The 18,215-nt window shown below is 42.6% G+C and overlaps 1 protein-coding gene across 4 annotated transcripts in view; it reads left to right on the forward strand.

Annotated features, from left to right (window-relative positions):
* The window catches only part of LOC106821098 (SUN domain-containing ossification factor-like), a 42,474-nt gene that overhangs the window by 5,343 nt on the left and 18,916 nt on the right, over nucleotides 1-18,215 (forward strand). Inside the window, exons 2-3 of one of the 4 annotated variants that reach the window (XM_014825750.1) lie at nucleotides 3,036-3,117; nucleotides 3,272-3,417. In XM_014825750.1, coding sequence (XP_014681236.1) covers nucleotides 3,036-3,117; nucleotides 3,272-3,417 — 228 coding nt within the window. Of the gene's footprint in view, nucleotides 1-3,035; nucleotides 3,118-3,271; nucleotides 3,418-9,230; nucleotides 9,533-13,804; nucleotides 13,968-18,215 lie in introns of those variants that run through there. The other 3 variants (XM_014825754.1, XM_014825751.1, XM_014825752.1) reach the window with 3 other exon arrangements.

Below are 18,215 nucleotides of genomic sequence, written 5' to 3' on the forward strand. Positions count from 1 at the left end.
GAGACAGGGTTCTCCCCAGGATGAAGATTTCAAAACAGGGGGAGGGGATGGGGATGCGGGAGGGGGGAGGGGAAACTAGGGGGGAGGGGGAGGGGCGGCGTCCGGGGGCGTTATTTTTTACCGCTTACGACTAATTTAATGCGTAAAATACGCCACCACACCATAGACGGTATTTGGGTTCTTGTATATAAGATAAGCCGAGTCGGTTGTACAGTTAGCTGACAGTGTTAACTGCTGCATTGTCAGTGTTAACTGTGTACTTGTCTGCCAGTGCATGCCGTGGTTACAGTAAAAATACACGCGTCGGATGTCCTGGTCGATGTCCTGGTTTCGAACGGACAATCTGACGATCGATTTCCCGCGCTGGCCAAACTTTTAATTGTGCGTGGAATTTAAACGGCGACAGCAGGTAATTTAAACGGGCGGCAACGGATTTCAAACAGGGGTGGAGTGTTATCCAACGGGGCCCGCTGCGCGCCCGTTTTGCCGCCAACCGTAAGGAGAGAACCGCTGCCCTAGAGTGTACACGGAAAATCGCGGAAAATTAGTGCTACAGTAAAAACCCGCGTATAAGAACATAGCATTTTCCAAGTTCAGCTCAATATGTCTTATGTAAATGGTGCTTACTGAAAAATTAGGCCCTTCAAAAACGCGCCTTCGTTAAATAGGTTCTTAATTGTTTCTACTTTTATATGTTAAGCTTATACTTGATATCAAATTGCTGTTAAATTTTCTTACAGGACTGCAATTTTTTGCTAATTAAATACCCATGATTGGGCTTACAGTGTAAGTTTTTACAGTGGCTTAACCATACTGTTGATACAGTTTTTATTTTTGTATTTTTTTTCCAAAAAAGGAAAACACAAACAATATGCAAAAAGATGCGTGCCAAAAAGGGCTGGCACATTCTATCGGGTCTTTTTATTGTTGCAGCTCCGTCTTTTATTATTTACCTTGTGTTTTCATCTGCCATGGAAAATTAAGAACCTACTTAAAATCTTAGCCTAAAACAGGTCTTATTGTAAAGCGGGGTCTAAATGGGAAATTTTTTAGTCCTACAGGTTCTTAAAATCTATGTTCTTATCCGCGGTTGTTTACTGTATTTCACGACATGATGTATTTACTCTTTCCTGCGCAGTCTAGAATAATTTATTATGGTATTGCATTAAGCAGAATATCTTTGCTCTCTAAAACAAGGACCAAACCGCTCTTGTTAATAAATACTGCCTAGGCGGAGATATTGGCTCGTAAACTTCCACTTCCACAGGCCTCACGGCGCCTCAATCCACATCAGTTCATCCATCCTACTCTCCTAAGCATTTTGGCTATTCGTTTCCGCTCACGCGTTGGAGCGCTGATAATTGGATGTCACATGCCCAATTTTGGTACTTTATACACTATATAATTTATTAGTAACTAGCGCTGCGTATGTAGAGACTTAATTTAGAAACATTGGCCGGCTCGCATCATGACGGGCATTAGCCGTGCTAAGGAAAGATAACTGGCGAGAAAGGGCATTAGGCGATGCCCTTCGAAAGTCACCTATGGATAACCAAAACGCCTGTTCATTCATAAAGTTATCACGGCCGAAAAACCCGAACTCTCACGAGCAACCTAGCGCGAGTAGCGGAATCATATTATCTTGTTGTTGTGTCTCTTATGTTGTTGTTTTCTTGTTTTTGATGTGTTATTTGATGTGTGTGACTTGTGATCTGGTTTTGACTGGTTTGGGGGCTCGTGTCGCGGGTGTGTGGGAGGAGGCTTGTGTGTTTGCTGGGGGGGTGTGTATGTGGGGGAGGGAAGTTACGAGCTTATATCTCATAGTGCCTAAGGGTGTCATTTCCATTGTACACTCTAGGTATTATTAGCTCTTGATATATGTTTGATGTATGGGCTTTTGCACGAGAGAAAAATCACACAGGCTGGGAAATCTGAGCTACTGGTGTCACAACTCTGAGAGGTTGTGTCAAAGTACCATCCGTTCTAGTCTTAGTGGTAGAAAGAAATGTGTACATGTGAGGTGTATATCTGATCACGAATCCCTGCTAAACATAGCTATTCCACAAGCATATATATGTTTTGTTATTGAGAGTGAATCACTATAAAAAGACATGGTTTAATCTTGCAGTTACCTGAGAAGTGTATGACCTTATGGAATTAATCTATTTCCCAAATTCCCTGACTGCAATTATTACACTACCTCAAAATAATCTAGCAAAAGTTATATGTACATTTAAAAATTCAAATTACACGAATTGTTGGAGGTGGTTTGGTCTTCTCAATCTAGATAAAAAAATGTGAGAAAAAAAAGGATTGTGTATTTGCACAATTTCTTCTTTCTCGAATGACATTAGGCGTGTTCACACACAAGAAAAACCGCGATGCTAATCGCGATGGAAATACCGAGATAATTGTGTCGTTGTTCACACAGGCGGAAATATCTCGCTAATCGCCGAGCGGGATAATTATATTAATCGAACTGCGCATGCTCACTGCCGGAATGATGCTCACTGCGCATGCTCACTCGCTTGGAATGATGGGATAGAAAATACCGGGATTATTTGCGCGAGTGTTCACACACGCAAATAATCGCGCTAATTCCAAATAATCGCAGTCAAAAGTGTGCTGTGACGCTGTGAGCGTGATGCTGATCGCGATTATTAGTGAGATTATTGCGTTCACACTTGTAAAAATCTCGGTATTTCGATCGCGATGCAAAAACCGAGATTTGCATCCCGCTTATTCATGCCAGTGTGAACGCGCCTATTGTTTCGTAAATCTACCATGACAAAGCAGCATTATTTAAACTTGTATATATAACGCTATAAAGTACAGACCCTACTGTGCTGCCAGGGCAGTAGCTTGACTGTTTGATAAGAGTAAAGAGCAAATATACTTTTTTGTTGTAGTTTTTCACAACAGTGTAAAAAATATTAAAACAAATTTTGTTTGTTTTAAATCAAAGATGTATATTTGTTAGCATAATATATAACTGTGTACTCTTAGTCTTAGTTGAGTAATATTTGTTCTTTCAGAGTAACATCGGTACAGATAGAATCAGAAAACCATCAAGATGAAAACAAGTTAAATGCACATGTTGAAATCAAACATGAAGAGGTAGGTCTATTATATAGTTTATTTTTGGTGTAAAATTCTCAATTGAGATGTCTAACTATTGAGGTTGAAAACCCTGGCAACATCAATTATAGCGTGCCGGAAATATACACGTCTATAGTCAACATGTGAATTCGTGCATTGATATTCTCTTCAGGTAAACAGTGATCATATCAATAACAGAGAACCAAATAAGGACGAATTATCACAGACACATGTGACCAATCCAGAAACGCTTTCTGTCAGTGACATTCCAGCTGATGACCACCAAAGTCCTGAAGCTACCCAGGAAGAAAAACACAGGTTAGCAGTACATTTTATTGTTGCTATTGTTTCAGTCTATGATATAAGAATGAAGAAACTCATCACCTCATAGCCTTGTTCATAACCTTGTTGATGTCATCCTGTATTGGATCCAGCACGTGGGTCTAGACACTATTAGCTGGCATTTGTAAATTCAATGCAAAAATAGTTGCTCAACATAATTGCAATTGTCGTTTGCATATGTGATCATCTGCATTTTCCATGACCTAGTAAAGCTGATCCTAAGTTGTGAACTGGGACGAGCATTGCATTTAACAATAGCAGTGAAAGTGGTGACACTGGCATTATGCAATGTCAACAGTCTTTGGAATGAAATTGCATGTAAGCTCTTAAGTAGCGTTGCATAAGTGCTGGGGTATAGGCCTTGTGGTATTATTAGTGAGATGTACATGTATGACAAGCCAGCAACGCATTTAAATCACTAATATATAATTTATGTAAATGAACTCCAGCCAGGTAATCACTCATAAAGTTTCCTGATAATTGGTTGTGCTGCTAGATGGTGATAGATTAATCAGCATAATGTAATGGCCATAAATATACGTGATTGAAAGTGGGGTTGTATATGTGTGCACTGGTAGCTGAGAAAGTTTTTAGTATTTGGTTTGGGGACAGAGGCAGTGTGTGAAACGATGATTGCATGCAGACCAAATTCACGTACATACTTGGCTTAGAGCATATGAAAACACGGTGCAACAGCTGGTTCTGCCCAATTTAATTTAATGATTAATAATTTGGTACTACGTAGGAGCAGATTCTAAAACTAGTACCTAAAAATCTCAATAAAATTTAATGAATGAAAACTGTAATGATGATACAAAGAAATTACATGATCCAAGCGACTGAACATTTGAGAACAAAATTCCCTTCACGTTTTTTTTTCATCATGAACAGAGTAAAAGATCCTTCACAGAACAGCTTAATAATTTATCAGTTCAGTGTCAGCTGATTTGATGCTTTCAGTAGCGACATACTCATTAGAGTACCTACGTGAGAAATACAAGGTTGTCTGGTGCGTTTTTGCCCTTTTTTACCTTCACCTTCTCCTAGTTATGAAAGGGCATTAATGTTTCAGTGTTTCAGTCAGAATTAATGGGTCTTTTGCGTGTTGTATTCATATTTTCGGGAGTAGAGTTTAATATTGTCTTCGTGAATTAGTGCAGAACTGCAGACACCCCATCATGATTCAATGTGCAATTTTCTTTTCATTTAAGGACAACTTGTGTTCGTTAGAAATAAATCATGCGCTTATCTCGATCGATATCGCATAGTCGACGATTCCTGTGTCTAGTTTTAATCGGAAAAAAAATTCAAAAAGTTTGTGTGTATCAGGTCTGGGGTGTGATTTCGCATGCACACACAAGTAAAAACGAAGACAGGCCCACGCTTTCAAGTATTTCCACTTTTCCTACTTTTTCCAACCTTTTTAGCGCTCATCTGACATAGTCAGATGCAGCTTGTAGAATCGCTACGATCGTCCGTCCGTCCGTCCGTGCGTCCGTCGGCCGTCCGCCGTGTGCGTCACGTTCGGGCACAAATGGCTTAACCGCTTGACCTTACCGGTCACGATATTCGGGGACGTCCGGGGGGGATCGCAAAAACGAGTTGGGATGATCGAAGCCGGGATGGGCGAAGGCTGCAAAGGTAGAGGTGCTAAGAGTGGGAACATGTCCCTCCTCAACTTAAGGTATAGGGGTAGGGAAATGCAAAATGCGCGCACAAATCTCAAACGGCTCGACCTAGCTGGATAGTCAGGAGTATAGCATCATGGTAGGAAAACATCACTGTGCCTATATTGCGAGGTCAGAGGTCAAAGGTCGATGGGGAACAGGAGATTTTTTATGAATTTTCTTCGAGGACATGGTCTGACGTGTGGACAAGCATTGCAAAAACTTTTTTGTTTCAAGCCGAGTAACCTAGCATTTTTTAGGGCTTTATTGAAAGACCATGAAATGTCCCTTTCTGCTGACAGTGCGAAGACGTAAGTGTCGGCATAACCTTCTTGCACCCTCAGAGCAGGGTTAAACATGGATTTGTCCACTTTCAACCAAAGGACTGAACGTGCTTTTGGCTAGTAGAATCCCCTCCCCCACCCGCCCCCTTTTCCCCCTCCACCCCCGTTCCCCACCCTCTCCCACTCCTCCCCATACCCTCCCCTCCCCCTACTCAAGAGGAGGTAGACATACGATTTGTTTGACTGGTCTGGTTGAGAAAGAATTTGACTGCCGGGCGTTTGGTAGTAGAATCTATTACATGCCTGGATGTATGAGGCTACAATGTTCACAGTGAATTTCAAAAGCTAAATTGGTTAAGAAGTTTATGCTCTTAAATCGTCATAATTTATAATGGCATTCTGTAGTGTCAGTATGTGGTTACATAGTAACGTGATCACCTATGCACCACTGCAGTGCGCTGCTGCCAGTGCAAATAGTGCATGTCTTGGGGCAGTTTTTGCCTGCGTTAATTGGTTGCAGGTGGCAGCTTCTCTTTTGGCAGCCTGTTGTAGGCTTGCGTAAGGTCAAATGGATGAGTGCTACCTTATTCTGTCTTGCAAATAGGTGTTGTCTACGAATGATGGAGCTATCCATCGTTTTTCTGAAGCACACTTAAACGTACGCCCCAATCTCGTGGCAACTTTCAGTAACAGATCCAACGAACGATTCTTTTGAGGAGGTTCCTGATACCATCTCTGTGCATTTCCACTATTTCGGCGTGTATGTGAACACATTTGGATAACAGGGGCGTTTACTGAGAATCCCACCACTCCACCACAGGAGTCAGCTCAGTATGACGTTAGTTATGAGCGCTGTCGCTATGCGGCACTTGTTGTTCTTTGCTCTTCTTTTCGCATATTTCCCTGAAATTCCTACTTTTACTACTTTTTCTTAGTTCTTTTCCCATAATTTTTTTGCCCACAAAACCTGCTAAAGGAATTCTCAGAGTTAATTCAATTTTCTTGAATGATGACAATGCTGTCATCCCGTTATATGTAAATCACAAAGAGAAGCGGCTTGAACGCAGCCAGTATGGAGTAGTCACTGCAGGTTAGATGGGCCACAAATGCATTCTGTGAGTTAAGAACGATTCATTTGAGGCTTATGGTTCTGTGGATATGGGTAAGTATGAGTTAAAATACTATCCTGGAAAAGCCCGCATTAAGTCCTATTTTATCGTAATTTTTCCAGCAGAAGATCCTACCTTTTGTCCTGTTTTTTTTTTTGAAATTTTAATTCTACTTTTCTCGTAAGTTTTTGTCAGTGGTGTTTGGCTTGAAAGCGGCGCCCCGGTGTGTGACGTTCCGCGCGTGTCGCTTGGCGTTTTGATGGGCGACAGGTGCTCGACTGTTACAGCGTTTTAGAGGGCCAGCACGCGCTCAGTCGTATCGTGAACATGTTATGTGTATCCTATACATGATGATCCATGTGTTTGTGGTAGTAACAATGCCGTGGCTGTCCACCATCCATCCCGCGCAAATGCAGAACAAAACACGGGGACTCGCTCCAGATCTGCATCAGACTCGGAATCGCGCACATTGCTAGCGTAATATCAGAAGCTAGAGAATAAGTCTACTTCTGGTACTTATCTGGTATCTACTTAACTGGTAATATCCAGCACGTAGCCATCTCACATTATCGATTTTAGTTTAAAAAATTATCAATTAGTAAATAGAAGTTGTGACGGTACAGTTTGTGTGTGCGGAGGTAATTCGATCCGCGCCTCCTATTTCTTGCCACGATGTTGTGCGATGTTAAACATCAAATTAAGGGATTGTTAGTTAATTAGTGCGTTAATTAGTTTCTTGGTTATGGGTTAGTGATCCTTATCGTGACATGCTCCTATGTGTTCTATATTTTTTCATATATATATTATATATATATATGTAATATATATATATAGTATATATATATATTACTGGAGTAGCAATACTTAGCTGTGGATCAGGCACCGAGCGTATTGAGTTTGCGCGGTTATAAGGTGGCGCTTGTGATTCAGCTCTGCATGATGCTCTGATGTCCGGGGGCGCCGTCTGCACACAGATGGTCAATTGTTGTCCGACGCTCGGGTTTCGACGTCGCCGAGATTACCGAACAGTGTTACGCACACGGAAGCGCCCTCTTTTTAATAGCTTCCCCGCGCAGCCGTGACGAAAGAGCGAGGGCGGCGTTTTTAGTTGTACATCAGCCGTGAAAGCTGGCATTGTATATAGCAACCAGTCAGCACGCTGCGCTCGTGCCGCGCACCATCTGTGTACACTAATCAGTAAACTTCGATGTTTCAATATTAAAATACAAAAAATGAATACAGTTAAAATCATCTCATTTTAAAATAGATTCTTCTTTTTTATATTATATTAAATTAAAAGTTTTCAATAATGGTTATAGTATGTGATGAGCCATTCCTTCGTGCTATGCGCTGTGGTACACTTGTGTAAACAATATTTTGTTTGGGGAAGCAGGGTGACTTCGGGTAACAGGACAGGTGCATGCATGATCTACCCGAGAACAAAACTCTAGGTGCCATTCTGAAGGGTTTTGAACTTTAGCGTTTCAGCCTATGAAATTCTGTCTATTATTACTATATTAGACATATTAGTAGGCCTAATATCAGCGTGAACATATTTTTTCGTGTTATATATATATAATCAGGGTATCAGTCGTGGTAGTAGGCCTGGTATATGAGCACGAGCATATTTATACTCGTGTATAAATATATTCACGGTATCAGAAATATCGGGAAGTAAGCGAAAGAGGGCTATAAGGACGATAACGTCCTTATACGATGCGATACGAAGCGTGAACAACGCCTAGAAGTAGACATTCATTACGTTTCAAAGAGGAAGCTGTGTCGCCAGCCTCGGAAAGTTGTCGTGAGTGCAAGCAAACTCGACCGCGCCGCAGCATTCGCCTCCGTCACGAAATGTATTCGAGGTTACGGTCGCGTACGCGTGCAGTCGCAATGTGGCCTTTACCTTGCCGCGGGATGCTGGCGGCAGCGGCGAGGATATGATAGTGTGTGTGCGTGAGTGTGAGTGCGTGCGTGTGCGTGCGTGAGTGTGTGCGTGCGTGTGTGAATCAGCGGCTACCTGCGTCCCTGCGCCGATGTTGACGCGCAGTCGTAATCAGGTGGTGCACGAGGGCCGCTCACGCCGTGGATGTGTGCAGATCCTTAATTATATAATTGGCAGTATGGAGTTAATCATTACTCGCAATAAATGCAAAACACAAGAATACGCAATAACAGGCAAATATGGCCGTACACGTTGAAATTGGTAGTATGGAAGTTAATAATACACCATGAATGCGCCTCCCAGTTCCATTCTTAGAGTTACGCTAAGTTACACATGCAAGATCTAAACAAATTCACGTGTCGCACTAATAACCTGTCAGACACCTGCATTTCCTGTCGCTAACTCTATCACACTAGCCCTGAACTCCTTCGCTTCGTTTACACTTTCGGACACCGCCCCCTCCCCGCCACTGAATGCTAGCTGGTCAGTAGGAACCCGTTCCCGCCTTTGTGTGAAAGCGATATGAGCGAGCGAGACCTCGGTGACTGACGACTCGCGCGTCTCATCATCAGTCCACGCAGCGTTACGTCGTGTCCACTCCGTGGAACAATAGCGGCGGGGGGGGGGGTGCGTGCTTGCTGCTCAAGCTGCGGCGCGCGAGGGTTGACCCAGCGAGGTCGCGATTTGTGGGTATTTCGCATGCTCGACTGCGCAAAGCTTCGTTAGCAATATTCCTGGAGACGGGGCCGCTCTCCGATAGCTGCAGAGTAAGATCCTTGAGTGTGAGTGGTCGCGTATATAAAGGCGCGCTGGGGAGCTGCTGCAAGACGTCATTTAGACTTGCGAGGTGCCTGGCGAAGTCGCTCTGATCGTAAACCGCAGCGCTGCTGTGTGATTGTATACGTACGCATTCGGCGATAGTTTTCGACATGATTCTGTTATTGTTCTTCAACGGACTAATGTTCGTGTTGACCATCCAGCTGATGTCCCTTGGTCGCATGAGGATGCTGTTCATGTGTTAGGAGACACATGGCTAGACGACGTAGGCTGCATGCTCGACGTATTCCTCTTAAATTACATGTTCACGTAAGTGCTGCTTATTTTAAATATAGAGAATGTTGATATTTGTCCGTGTGTGTTATCGTCTTCGTACATATCCTATATACATTATACTATATCCCATATACTATATCCTTCGTACATATACATCTCGCTCCCAATTTCTCTCTCACTCTCCAGTCCTCCTCCCTCATTCATTCCCTATCTTGTTTTTACTAAATTGTTTTGCAAATTAGCAATGCATTATAGCATGACATAAGGATTACGTTAAGTTACGTTCCTCTGCATGGCCTCCCTCGCTGTTTCTCCGTCTGTTTCTTGATACCCATCTCTCTCGGTCCCTTGCATTCCTCCCTTCTTCACTCTTTCCATCACATCTCTATTATTTAGTTCCTCTTTGTCACCTCTTTATTCTAATATAGAAGTAGAGATTACATCCCAGTCAGCCCCACCTCTCTCTGTATTTTCTTCTACCCACCATCTCAGCAACATGGACGGTAAATGGCAAAATTAGGGCGAGACACACATGTGGAAAAGGACTCGAATAGCAAGATGGACAGCGGCTAAGCAGGCGGTTGGCGATCTACAGTCGGCTCTGGTCATCGGAAGTCACTCGTGTCAACTGAGAAGTGTGGTCAGTCGGTCGATCTACAGTCGGTCTCCGCTGGATCTGGATAGTTTACTGCGTAGCCCACGGTTACGTGGATAATAACGCAGGGAGCCAGTAGCTAGCCATAAGGTGTGACCTAGCTTGGGTAAAGCCAGGTAGTTAGCCTTTTTAGCCGAATGGCTGTGTTGCTATGTGGACTTACCAGCTGACCACTGTGGTCAGCTCAAATCGGCCTCGGGCTACCTCATCTCAGTGGTCAACTCGACTCACTGCACACTCGTCACAGGACTCGTTCGCGCATGTAAGTTAATTAAGTTTTTAAACGCGTGTTATGCGGTTAATTAATGCTAATCTAAGAATGGGGGCTATATGCGGCATTTTTAATTTTTAATACAACTACTATCTAACTGTCTATTAACGTCTAGATCTGTCTGTAGTTATCTGGATCTATCAGTAGACTACAGTAAATTTATTACGTAGATCGGGATAAAAAAATGAATCCCAAATTAATTTGTTTCAACGCTCCCGCATTTTCACAGTACATTATTTATGATAGTTTAATAATTTTCAAATAGTAATATAATTTTCTTATTGTACTAATGTCAAACTAACTACATTGCAAACTTATATATTTACAGTTTCATCACAATTAGGACATCAATAAGGCAGCCACCGTTCGAAGCTTCATCCAACACAATATCTTTATCATGTGAGCTATTTTAGTTTGTGTGATAACTTCTAAACTACAACATTGCCATTGTAAATTCAATTATCATTGTATAAAATATATACTTACCGCATATAATTACATTAGTCTTTTTTTAAATTAAAATGTAATATTATTAGATGTTCAAATTTTTTATTTTTATAATAATTTTTTAATGTAAATTCCTGCTCTGTACACACATGTATTGTATCAGGAGTTAATAAAGACAAACATAAAGACAAAACATAAAGACAAACATAAAGACAAAATTTGTCTTTATTAACTCCTGATTGTATGTATATATGTATTCATATATATTAAAAAGATTTGTACAGTAATTCAATTAAGTGTTACGTATTTCTGTTTTGATGAATTAATTATCTTAATTTGTATGTAAATTAATACCGTCGGAAGTTAGACGTTCGTTCTACTCTCATCCCATTGAAGGACTGTCTTTCGTATAGACATGTTGTCTTATTCATTCTTGCTCCGTTTCCCTTTTTTAATATATATATACGTATTATATATATACCTCCTCCTTAATCCTCAATCCCTATCTTCTATTTGGACATCAAACAATCTCAAACAGTCTTCGACCACATCCCTCACACCTTCCTGTCTCGCCTTCAGCTCACCAATGTCAGTACATAGCCTACCAGTTTTCGACGTATCTGTGCCACATGTAACTGAAGCCAAAAAATGCTTCTGTACACATCACATCATATATTAGTGTGTCATTGTGCAGTACTAATTTTCAACTGCCATGAAATTACAAAATATAAACACATTTTTATGTCATAATGAAATAATGTAATTATATTTCATATCGAATTAACGAAAAATCGTTTTTAATCGAAGAGAGGCCAATTGAGAAAGTTTACTATGCAAACATAAAAAAACTAAATAAAAACTTGTTAAGCAATTAAATGCTAGTGAAGCAATGGAAGAGTGTAATGGTATGTGTCGCCCCAGTGCTCAGCCGAGTGAAAGTAAAGACAAACTCCTTTGTCGGTGACACAGAGAGAGAGAGAGAGAGAGAGCGCGCGCGCAAGAGCGAGGCCACCGGCAGACAACGCGCCGTAGTCGGTGCGTGTGATTTGCATGTACACATACACTCTCAAGTTCACGTCTAATTGTGCGCGTGTTGTGGTAGCGCCGAGGCGATGATACCCATCACACGCGAACCTCTCTCTTCGCCGCCGCAAGCCCGAATTGTAGAGGGCGCGACAATTAAAGCCCTGTCTCCAAAGCATTAAGAATACAGATGGGTAGAAAAAAAATACACGCGAAAGATAATGTTTGATCTATATTGTGGCGAAAGGCGGTCGAAGGTTTGCACCTTTGTAAATAGTGGATCCGTTCTGATAACGTGTTGTCATAACGGTGCCATAGATAGGAGACTATACGAGAAAGAGGTTGCGCTCGCATTGGCACGGAGCATTTTTTAAGTAGAAAGAGCGATACTTCAGTATGACCGGGCAGCGGCGCTTTTGTTTGCTTTCATTCACAATAGACTTGTTTTCTCTGGTGTGAACTTGCAAGCGGCTACCCTAGGTTGGTTGCGAAATTTTGCCTCGAGGCTGTGCTCTAATGTGACCTAATGGAGAGAAATGTATTGACAGTATAAGATTAGCTGGCTTTCGTTAATGAATTCTTGAAGACGCTAGAATGAATTTAGTCGAAAGATGTAATCGTTCAATAGAGCAAGGTTAAGATTAGCATTCTACAGACAGACATGCGCTTGGTGTTTTATGGGGCTAAGTTATTGAACCCCGATCCGCACCGATGCATACAATCCAAGCACTGTTAGCTGTTAGAATACATGTTTATCTAGTTTCTTGTAGGTTTATTTTAAACCAACTGGAATTTTGTAGTTTATAATAGGCTTTTCGTTAGCGAAAATACTTCGCTAATAGTTCGCTAATAGTTCGAAAATACTTCGCTAATACTTTGCTCGTGAGTAAATACACAACTTTGATGTGAGTGTACGTAACTGCAAGATAGCGGAAACGCCACGCTAAATGTAGAGGAGGGTCTACGTGGTGATTGATAGTCTAGGGGGAGGTATTTAACATTCACACCTATTGATAATATCTCTCAATACATTGGATTACGTATTGTTAATTAATACATCTTTAAGAATCGTACTTATTGTTACACGCAAACGCCTAAACATTTAATGAATACTGTATAGAGTGACTATACGTGTACGCGTAAACGTGTATATATACGTGTAGGCCTACGTGTACGCGTATACGTGTATGTACGTGTACGTGTACGTGTCGCGTATTGGGCACATGATAAATACTTGTTGTTTGCACCTTGTATTTTAAACCGTACATCTTATAGCTAATAGTTTTACAAATGTTTGCACTTGGATATATACTGCACACATTGCAACCAACACAGTGAATTCGTTTGCGTTTGATAGCTATAGGTTGATTAACCTGCCTCGGGTGCTAGCTGACACAACCAGGTAACACAATCCTCCTTACGTGCAGGCATGCTCCGCAAACAGGACTGTAATCTAACAAGGATCTGTTAATCTTCTGCGTTTCCTGTTGATTCAATTTTTAGACTGGACAAGTGCATGCAAACACCACCACGTGGCTCACTCACCACAGACTATCGCTGAAGGGGTCGTTTTCATATCAGGTACTACATATATGTACTCGAGGTACATATATGTGTACACAACGTGTACCAGACTTGTCGACTTCTCGAACTGGCTGACGAACAGGCAATTAAACCGAATTGGCTTATTAGTGTAGAAAATTGTAGATTGCTCTTGTGTTAAGTGTACATAAGAATGTGTGTCAGCACACATTTATTCGCCGTGTCTTAACTCTCGTCATATCATGTTGCGAACACTAGCGACAGTGGACCACATACTTGTTAGTCTGTGCATTTCTGTGACTAGAGTCGTGTTGCTGCTATATATAGTCACTGTACCGTAGCGCCACCAAGCGACCATTGTATCGATCACAGGCGACAAGTACTCCAGCTGAGAAACCCAGTCGGCCTTGCTACTGTCGGGATATAGTCTGGTGTGGTGATTCCGTGTGTGTGGGTGCGGGTGTCGATGGTTCCGGCAGCCTTAGTGCAGTGAGCCAGGTCTGTTTACTGTCCAGTGCTCCATGCGGACGGTATTTGTTTATGCTATCATGGTGTTTATACATGGAGAGAGATACTGGTGACGGTGTAAGCTCGGAAGAGAGGGCGAGAGAGGAGGAGGATACGGAGGAGGGAAGAAGCAATGGAATGATTTTAAGCGAGTGGGAGGCTTGAAAGTGTTGGTGGGAGAGTTTGAAGCGAGAGCGGAAGGAAAGTAGGGACAGTTAAAAACGAGTGAACGGGATAGATGAAAGGAGAGCGCGGGAGAGAGATGGGAGCTACGTAGAATGAGTGAGAGCGCTTTTTTCTTCGTGGACAGTGCAGTATTATCTTATGATTAGTCGTGTGCTTACAATCATTAGTTGATTGATGATTGATGAATTGAATACATTGGCTTGATTTTAGCCATGTTTACAGCACTGCTATAGGCTATATATATGTATATATATATATATATAGAGAGAGAGAGAGAGAGAGAGCGAGCGAGCAAGAGAGAGATATATAGAGATAGCCACGTATTGTGCAAGACGGCGTGTTCTAGATCTTCGCAAGATCGAGAAGATCTTGCTTCAAAGTTCAAACTCGACTTTTCAAACTCGACCAGATTGGTTTCGTCGCTGGTAATTCGATCGGTACATATTTGTTCACGAGGTGATGATATTTAGTTTTGTCTGTGATATGGGCAAGCATTTGCAGTGTTCGCATTCCGTCTCGGCATCATGATGTTTGTCGTATGTATATAGGTATTGATAATAGGGCAGATGGGGTCGTTGTCGTATCAGGTACTACAGATATGTACCCGGGGTAGTTTTAGGTTGTTTAGTATTATGTTTATATTTTTATATGAGGTATGTTTAGGGTTAGGGCTAGGGTTAGGGTACACTTCTGTGGTACAAGTCTGGTACACTTTGTGTATACATATATGTACCTCGGGTACATATCTGTAGTACCTGATACGACAACGACCCCTTCAGCGATAATAGGCAGGTGTTATAGGTGTTGTTGTTTGACAGAGGCGTCCGTGGTGAGAAGCGTGATATTCGCGCACCGAATTCGTTCGCACATTCATAATTTCAGGAGAGAATAAAAACATATATATTGTTTGTGATTCTCCCGATTATGTCGTAGTACTCGTTCCACTGTCGGTTTTGTAGGCGACAGTTTACGCCCGAGTGTGGCGCGCTGTGGTGTACGTACAGCTCGTCTGCTATTTACAGCACTGCGACCCGCTGCGTTTCAGATGTTTTGCGTTTGTTTGAGTGTCATCGTTTAACGCGTTTGTGCGCCCGTGCTTCTGAATGGAGCCACTCGCGCGAGACAGAACTTTTGGGTTCGGTATTGTCATCGCGTCCCCGCTGTCCCCGACCGTCGGTCATCAAGGGTCAACTAACGGGACTAACTGAAGTCAGTCTATTATCTCGATCAGGAAGTACGATAGAACGAAGCCTTTCGTGGTTTCGTGAGCATCAATGGCGTAGCCAGGAATTTGGATTGGGGGGTCCTCGAGCGAGTAACAAAGGGGTCTGGTGGTCTGAAATATTTTTTTTTTAGTTAAATGTAAAAATAGTGATTTAAAATCAATTTAGACGCTGTTTTGTTGACAATACTATTTCTTCTGCAGCTCTAGAACGACACCTAACCCGACCATGCTGTGTGACTATATATAACGTCAATATGCACAGCCTTTTTTGGATAACATTTTTTATTTTTTTATTTTTATTTTTATTGGGAGGTCCTAGGGCCTCCAGGACCCCCCCTTCTGGCTACGCGCTTGGTGAGCATTGCTGTGATCAATCACAACTTGGAGCTGTTCCTCTACTTACCGTTATGCCTCATATCAGTGCGCAGCATCTTGAGAATTTTTCACGCGCATTTTTCTAGAACGACCATTTGTGAAAGTAAGCGATTACGCAAGTGGCGTGTGATAATGTAAATCGTCGAGCTCTCGCGCCCTCTCTCTCTCTCGCTCTCTCTTTCCCTCTCTCCCTCTCTCCATCTCTCTCTCTTTCGGTCCGTCTCTCTTCCTCTCTCTCTCTCTTTCCGTCGCTATCTCCCATCTATCTTTCCCTCTTCCCATATTTCTCTCGGTCGCTCTCATTCTCTCTCAGCGCTCATCCATGAAGGTGCAATGTGTGCCTGTGAACCCTCACTCGTACGTGCATGACGAACCTAGCGATGTAAGTATGGTTGTTGTTGGCATCTGCTGGCAATCGCGGTGTTCTGAAGGGAATCGATGGCAATCCAATGCAATCCGGAACCATCTCGCGAAGTCACGTTTCGCGGGTTTTCTCCCGACGTGTCGTCGTTTGGTTAGATTCTATCAGCATCGGATCATATCAAAAGCTAATATAAATAATATTAGAGGTATTATTAGGTCTTGATCATATCTTGATATATGATCGCGTAATTACTCCTGATTCTATTATATGTGGTGCTCGCTTCACTTCTCCTCAGTACTTCCAAGCTAACGGGCAGGTCATAGTGACCATAATGATATAGTCAACGTGGTTCCGCGGTCCGGGATGTCACGATCGACCAAATCTGGAACCATCTCGCAAACATTTTTCAGTCTTGTCTCCCTTGCGATCCTTGTGTTTTCGTTGCGGAGTTGGTGCCAATTCTATAGCGAGAAACATCATGGTCAGTATAGTAAATAACCTCTAGGTAACCTCGCTCATACTCAGTAGTTCAGTCAATGAGGCGGTGTACTTTTGCAGCGTCTGGGGTCAAGTCTCAGTTATCTCCTTAACTGACGTCCACATAACATCAGGATCTATATTATCAAAATATCGCTATTATCTACTTATCTACTATGATATTATATATAGGTCTATTATCATACACTCCTGATAACATGACTGCTGCATTTCAGGGTGGGGAATACGTCTATGTAGGCGCGAGAAATTTTCTTGGTGAAATTACTGTTTTTCACAGATAAGTTAGAGGTTCGCAAGAGAAACCTTGAACCTATAATAGGCGTTCTTGGAAATGTAATCGAACAGTATACAGCTTGAAAAAGAAACCGGCCAGTTGTCTAAATTGTCGCATCAGTAATATGTTTGCATTTATTTTATGAATAACTGCTATCATATATGTTTACTACATTAAAAACTTCCTGGCGAATCTCGATTATTTGTTTTAGCTGCTCGAGGATTATGGGAGGAAATTCAATAAGTGTGACTGTCACCAATCAATATACCAATCAATCAATCCGGAAAATCCGAGGGCTTCTGTAATACCTAGGTGAGAGAGGATGCTGGAAGCTTCTAGAGAAAACAGTTTGTCAGTACAGGAGGTGGTCGTAGGTGATCGATAGCCGCGCATGGTTCCTAGTAGATGATGTTGGCTAGATGCAGAAGGCAGAGCAAGAGACACAATGGACGACGTCTTGCCCGCGACTCTCCGGGCAAGCTAGCCCGACGAGGCTGTGCGACTGCTTGTCTATACAAGTCTTCGGGGACTAGTATACGAGTATACTAGTATACTATACAAGTATACGGGTCTTATAACCCTGGCAAGACCGTTTCTTGGAGCTAGGGTCAAGCATACAAACAAATGGCACGTCGTGGTATGTGGCAGGGTGACTGTGCGTGACGGCTTATATACTAGTATGTGCATATTATGTACGTACCACAGTAACGGCCAGCATCTGGGGCATTCGTTGATGGCCTTCAGAGCTCTCGCGTCGCACGGGGGCGCTGGATGATCATATCAGCACCGCGTAGCCACCCGTATCAGTGTTTATAGATTCTGGCACGTCTCCAGATTTTACTGCGCGTAATCTACGCGTATGAGGAAGTGGGGAAACACTATAATACAAAATATCTGGAAGACAAGAGCTGCATTGGAAAGTTTTGGATAGTATTAAGAGTCATTTTACCGTTAGGGCTCTCCGCTCGTGGAACAAGTGTTGCAGTAGCTACTAGCTACGCGGTGATTTTGCTTTGACGTGCCGTTATCGTGACTCGCGAGTTTCGCTGCTGTGTGAAGAGCGAGCGAGCGAGCTACCGTGTTCAGCCGCTGCTGTGTAAAGCCATAGGCCGGGCTGCTTTTGAGGTCAAGATCATTTCCTGCCGTAGACGGGGGAGCGGCAGCTGGATGTGAGTGCTGCTGCTGCTGACGGTGGTGGTGCTGCTGATGCGTTTTGGTAGGGAGTATGACCGCTCTTCCTGTTCCTCCCGTTCAGTGCCTGCGATGGGTGCATGACTGATCGAGAGAGAGAGAGAGAGAGAGAGAGAGAGAGAGAGAGAGAGAGAGAGAGAGAGAGAGAGAGAGAGAGA

The sequence above is a fragment of the Priapulus caudatus genome, unplaced genomic scaffold (assembly GCF_000485595.1).
Source record: "Priapulus caudatus unplaced genomic scaffold, Priapulus_caudatus-5.0.1 Scaffold58, whole genome shotgun sequence".
Lineage (NCBI taxonomy): Eukaryota > Metazoa > Priapulida > Priapulimorpha > Priapulimorphida > Priapulidae > Priapulus > Priapulus caudatus.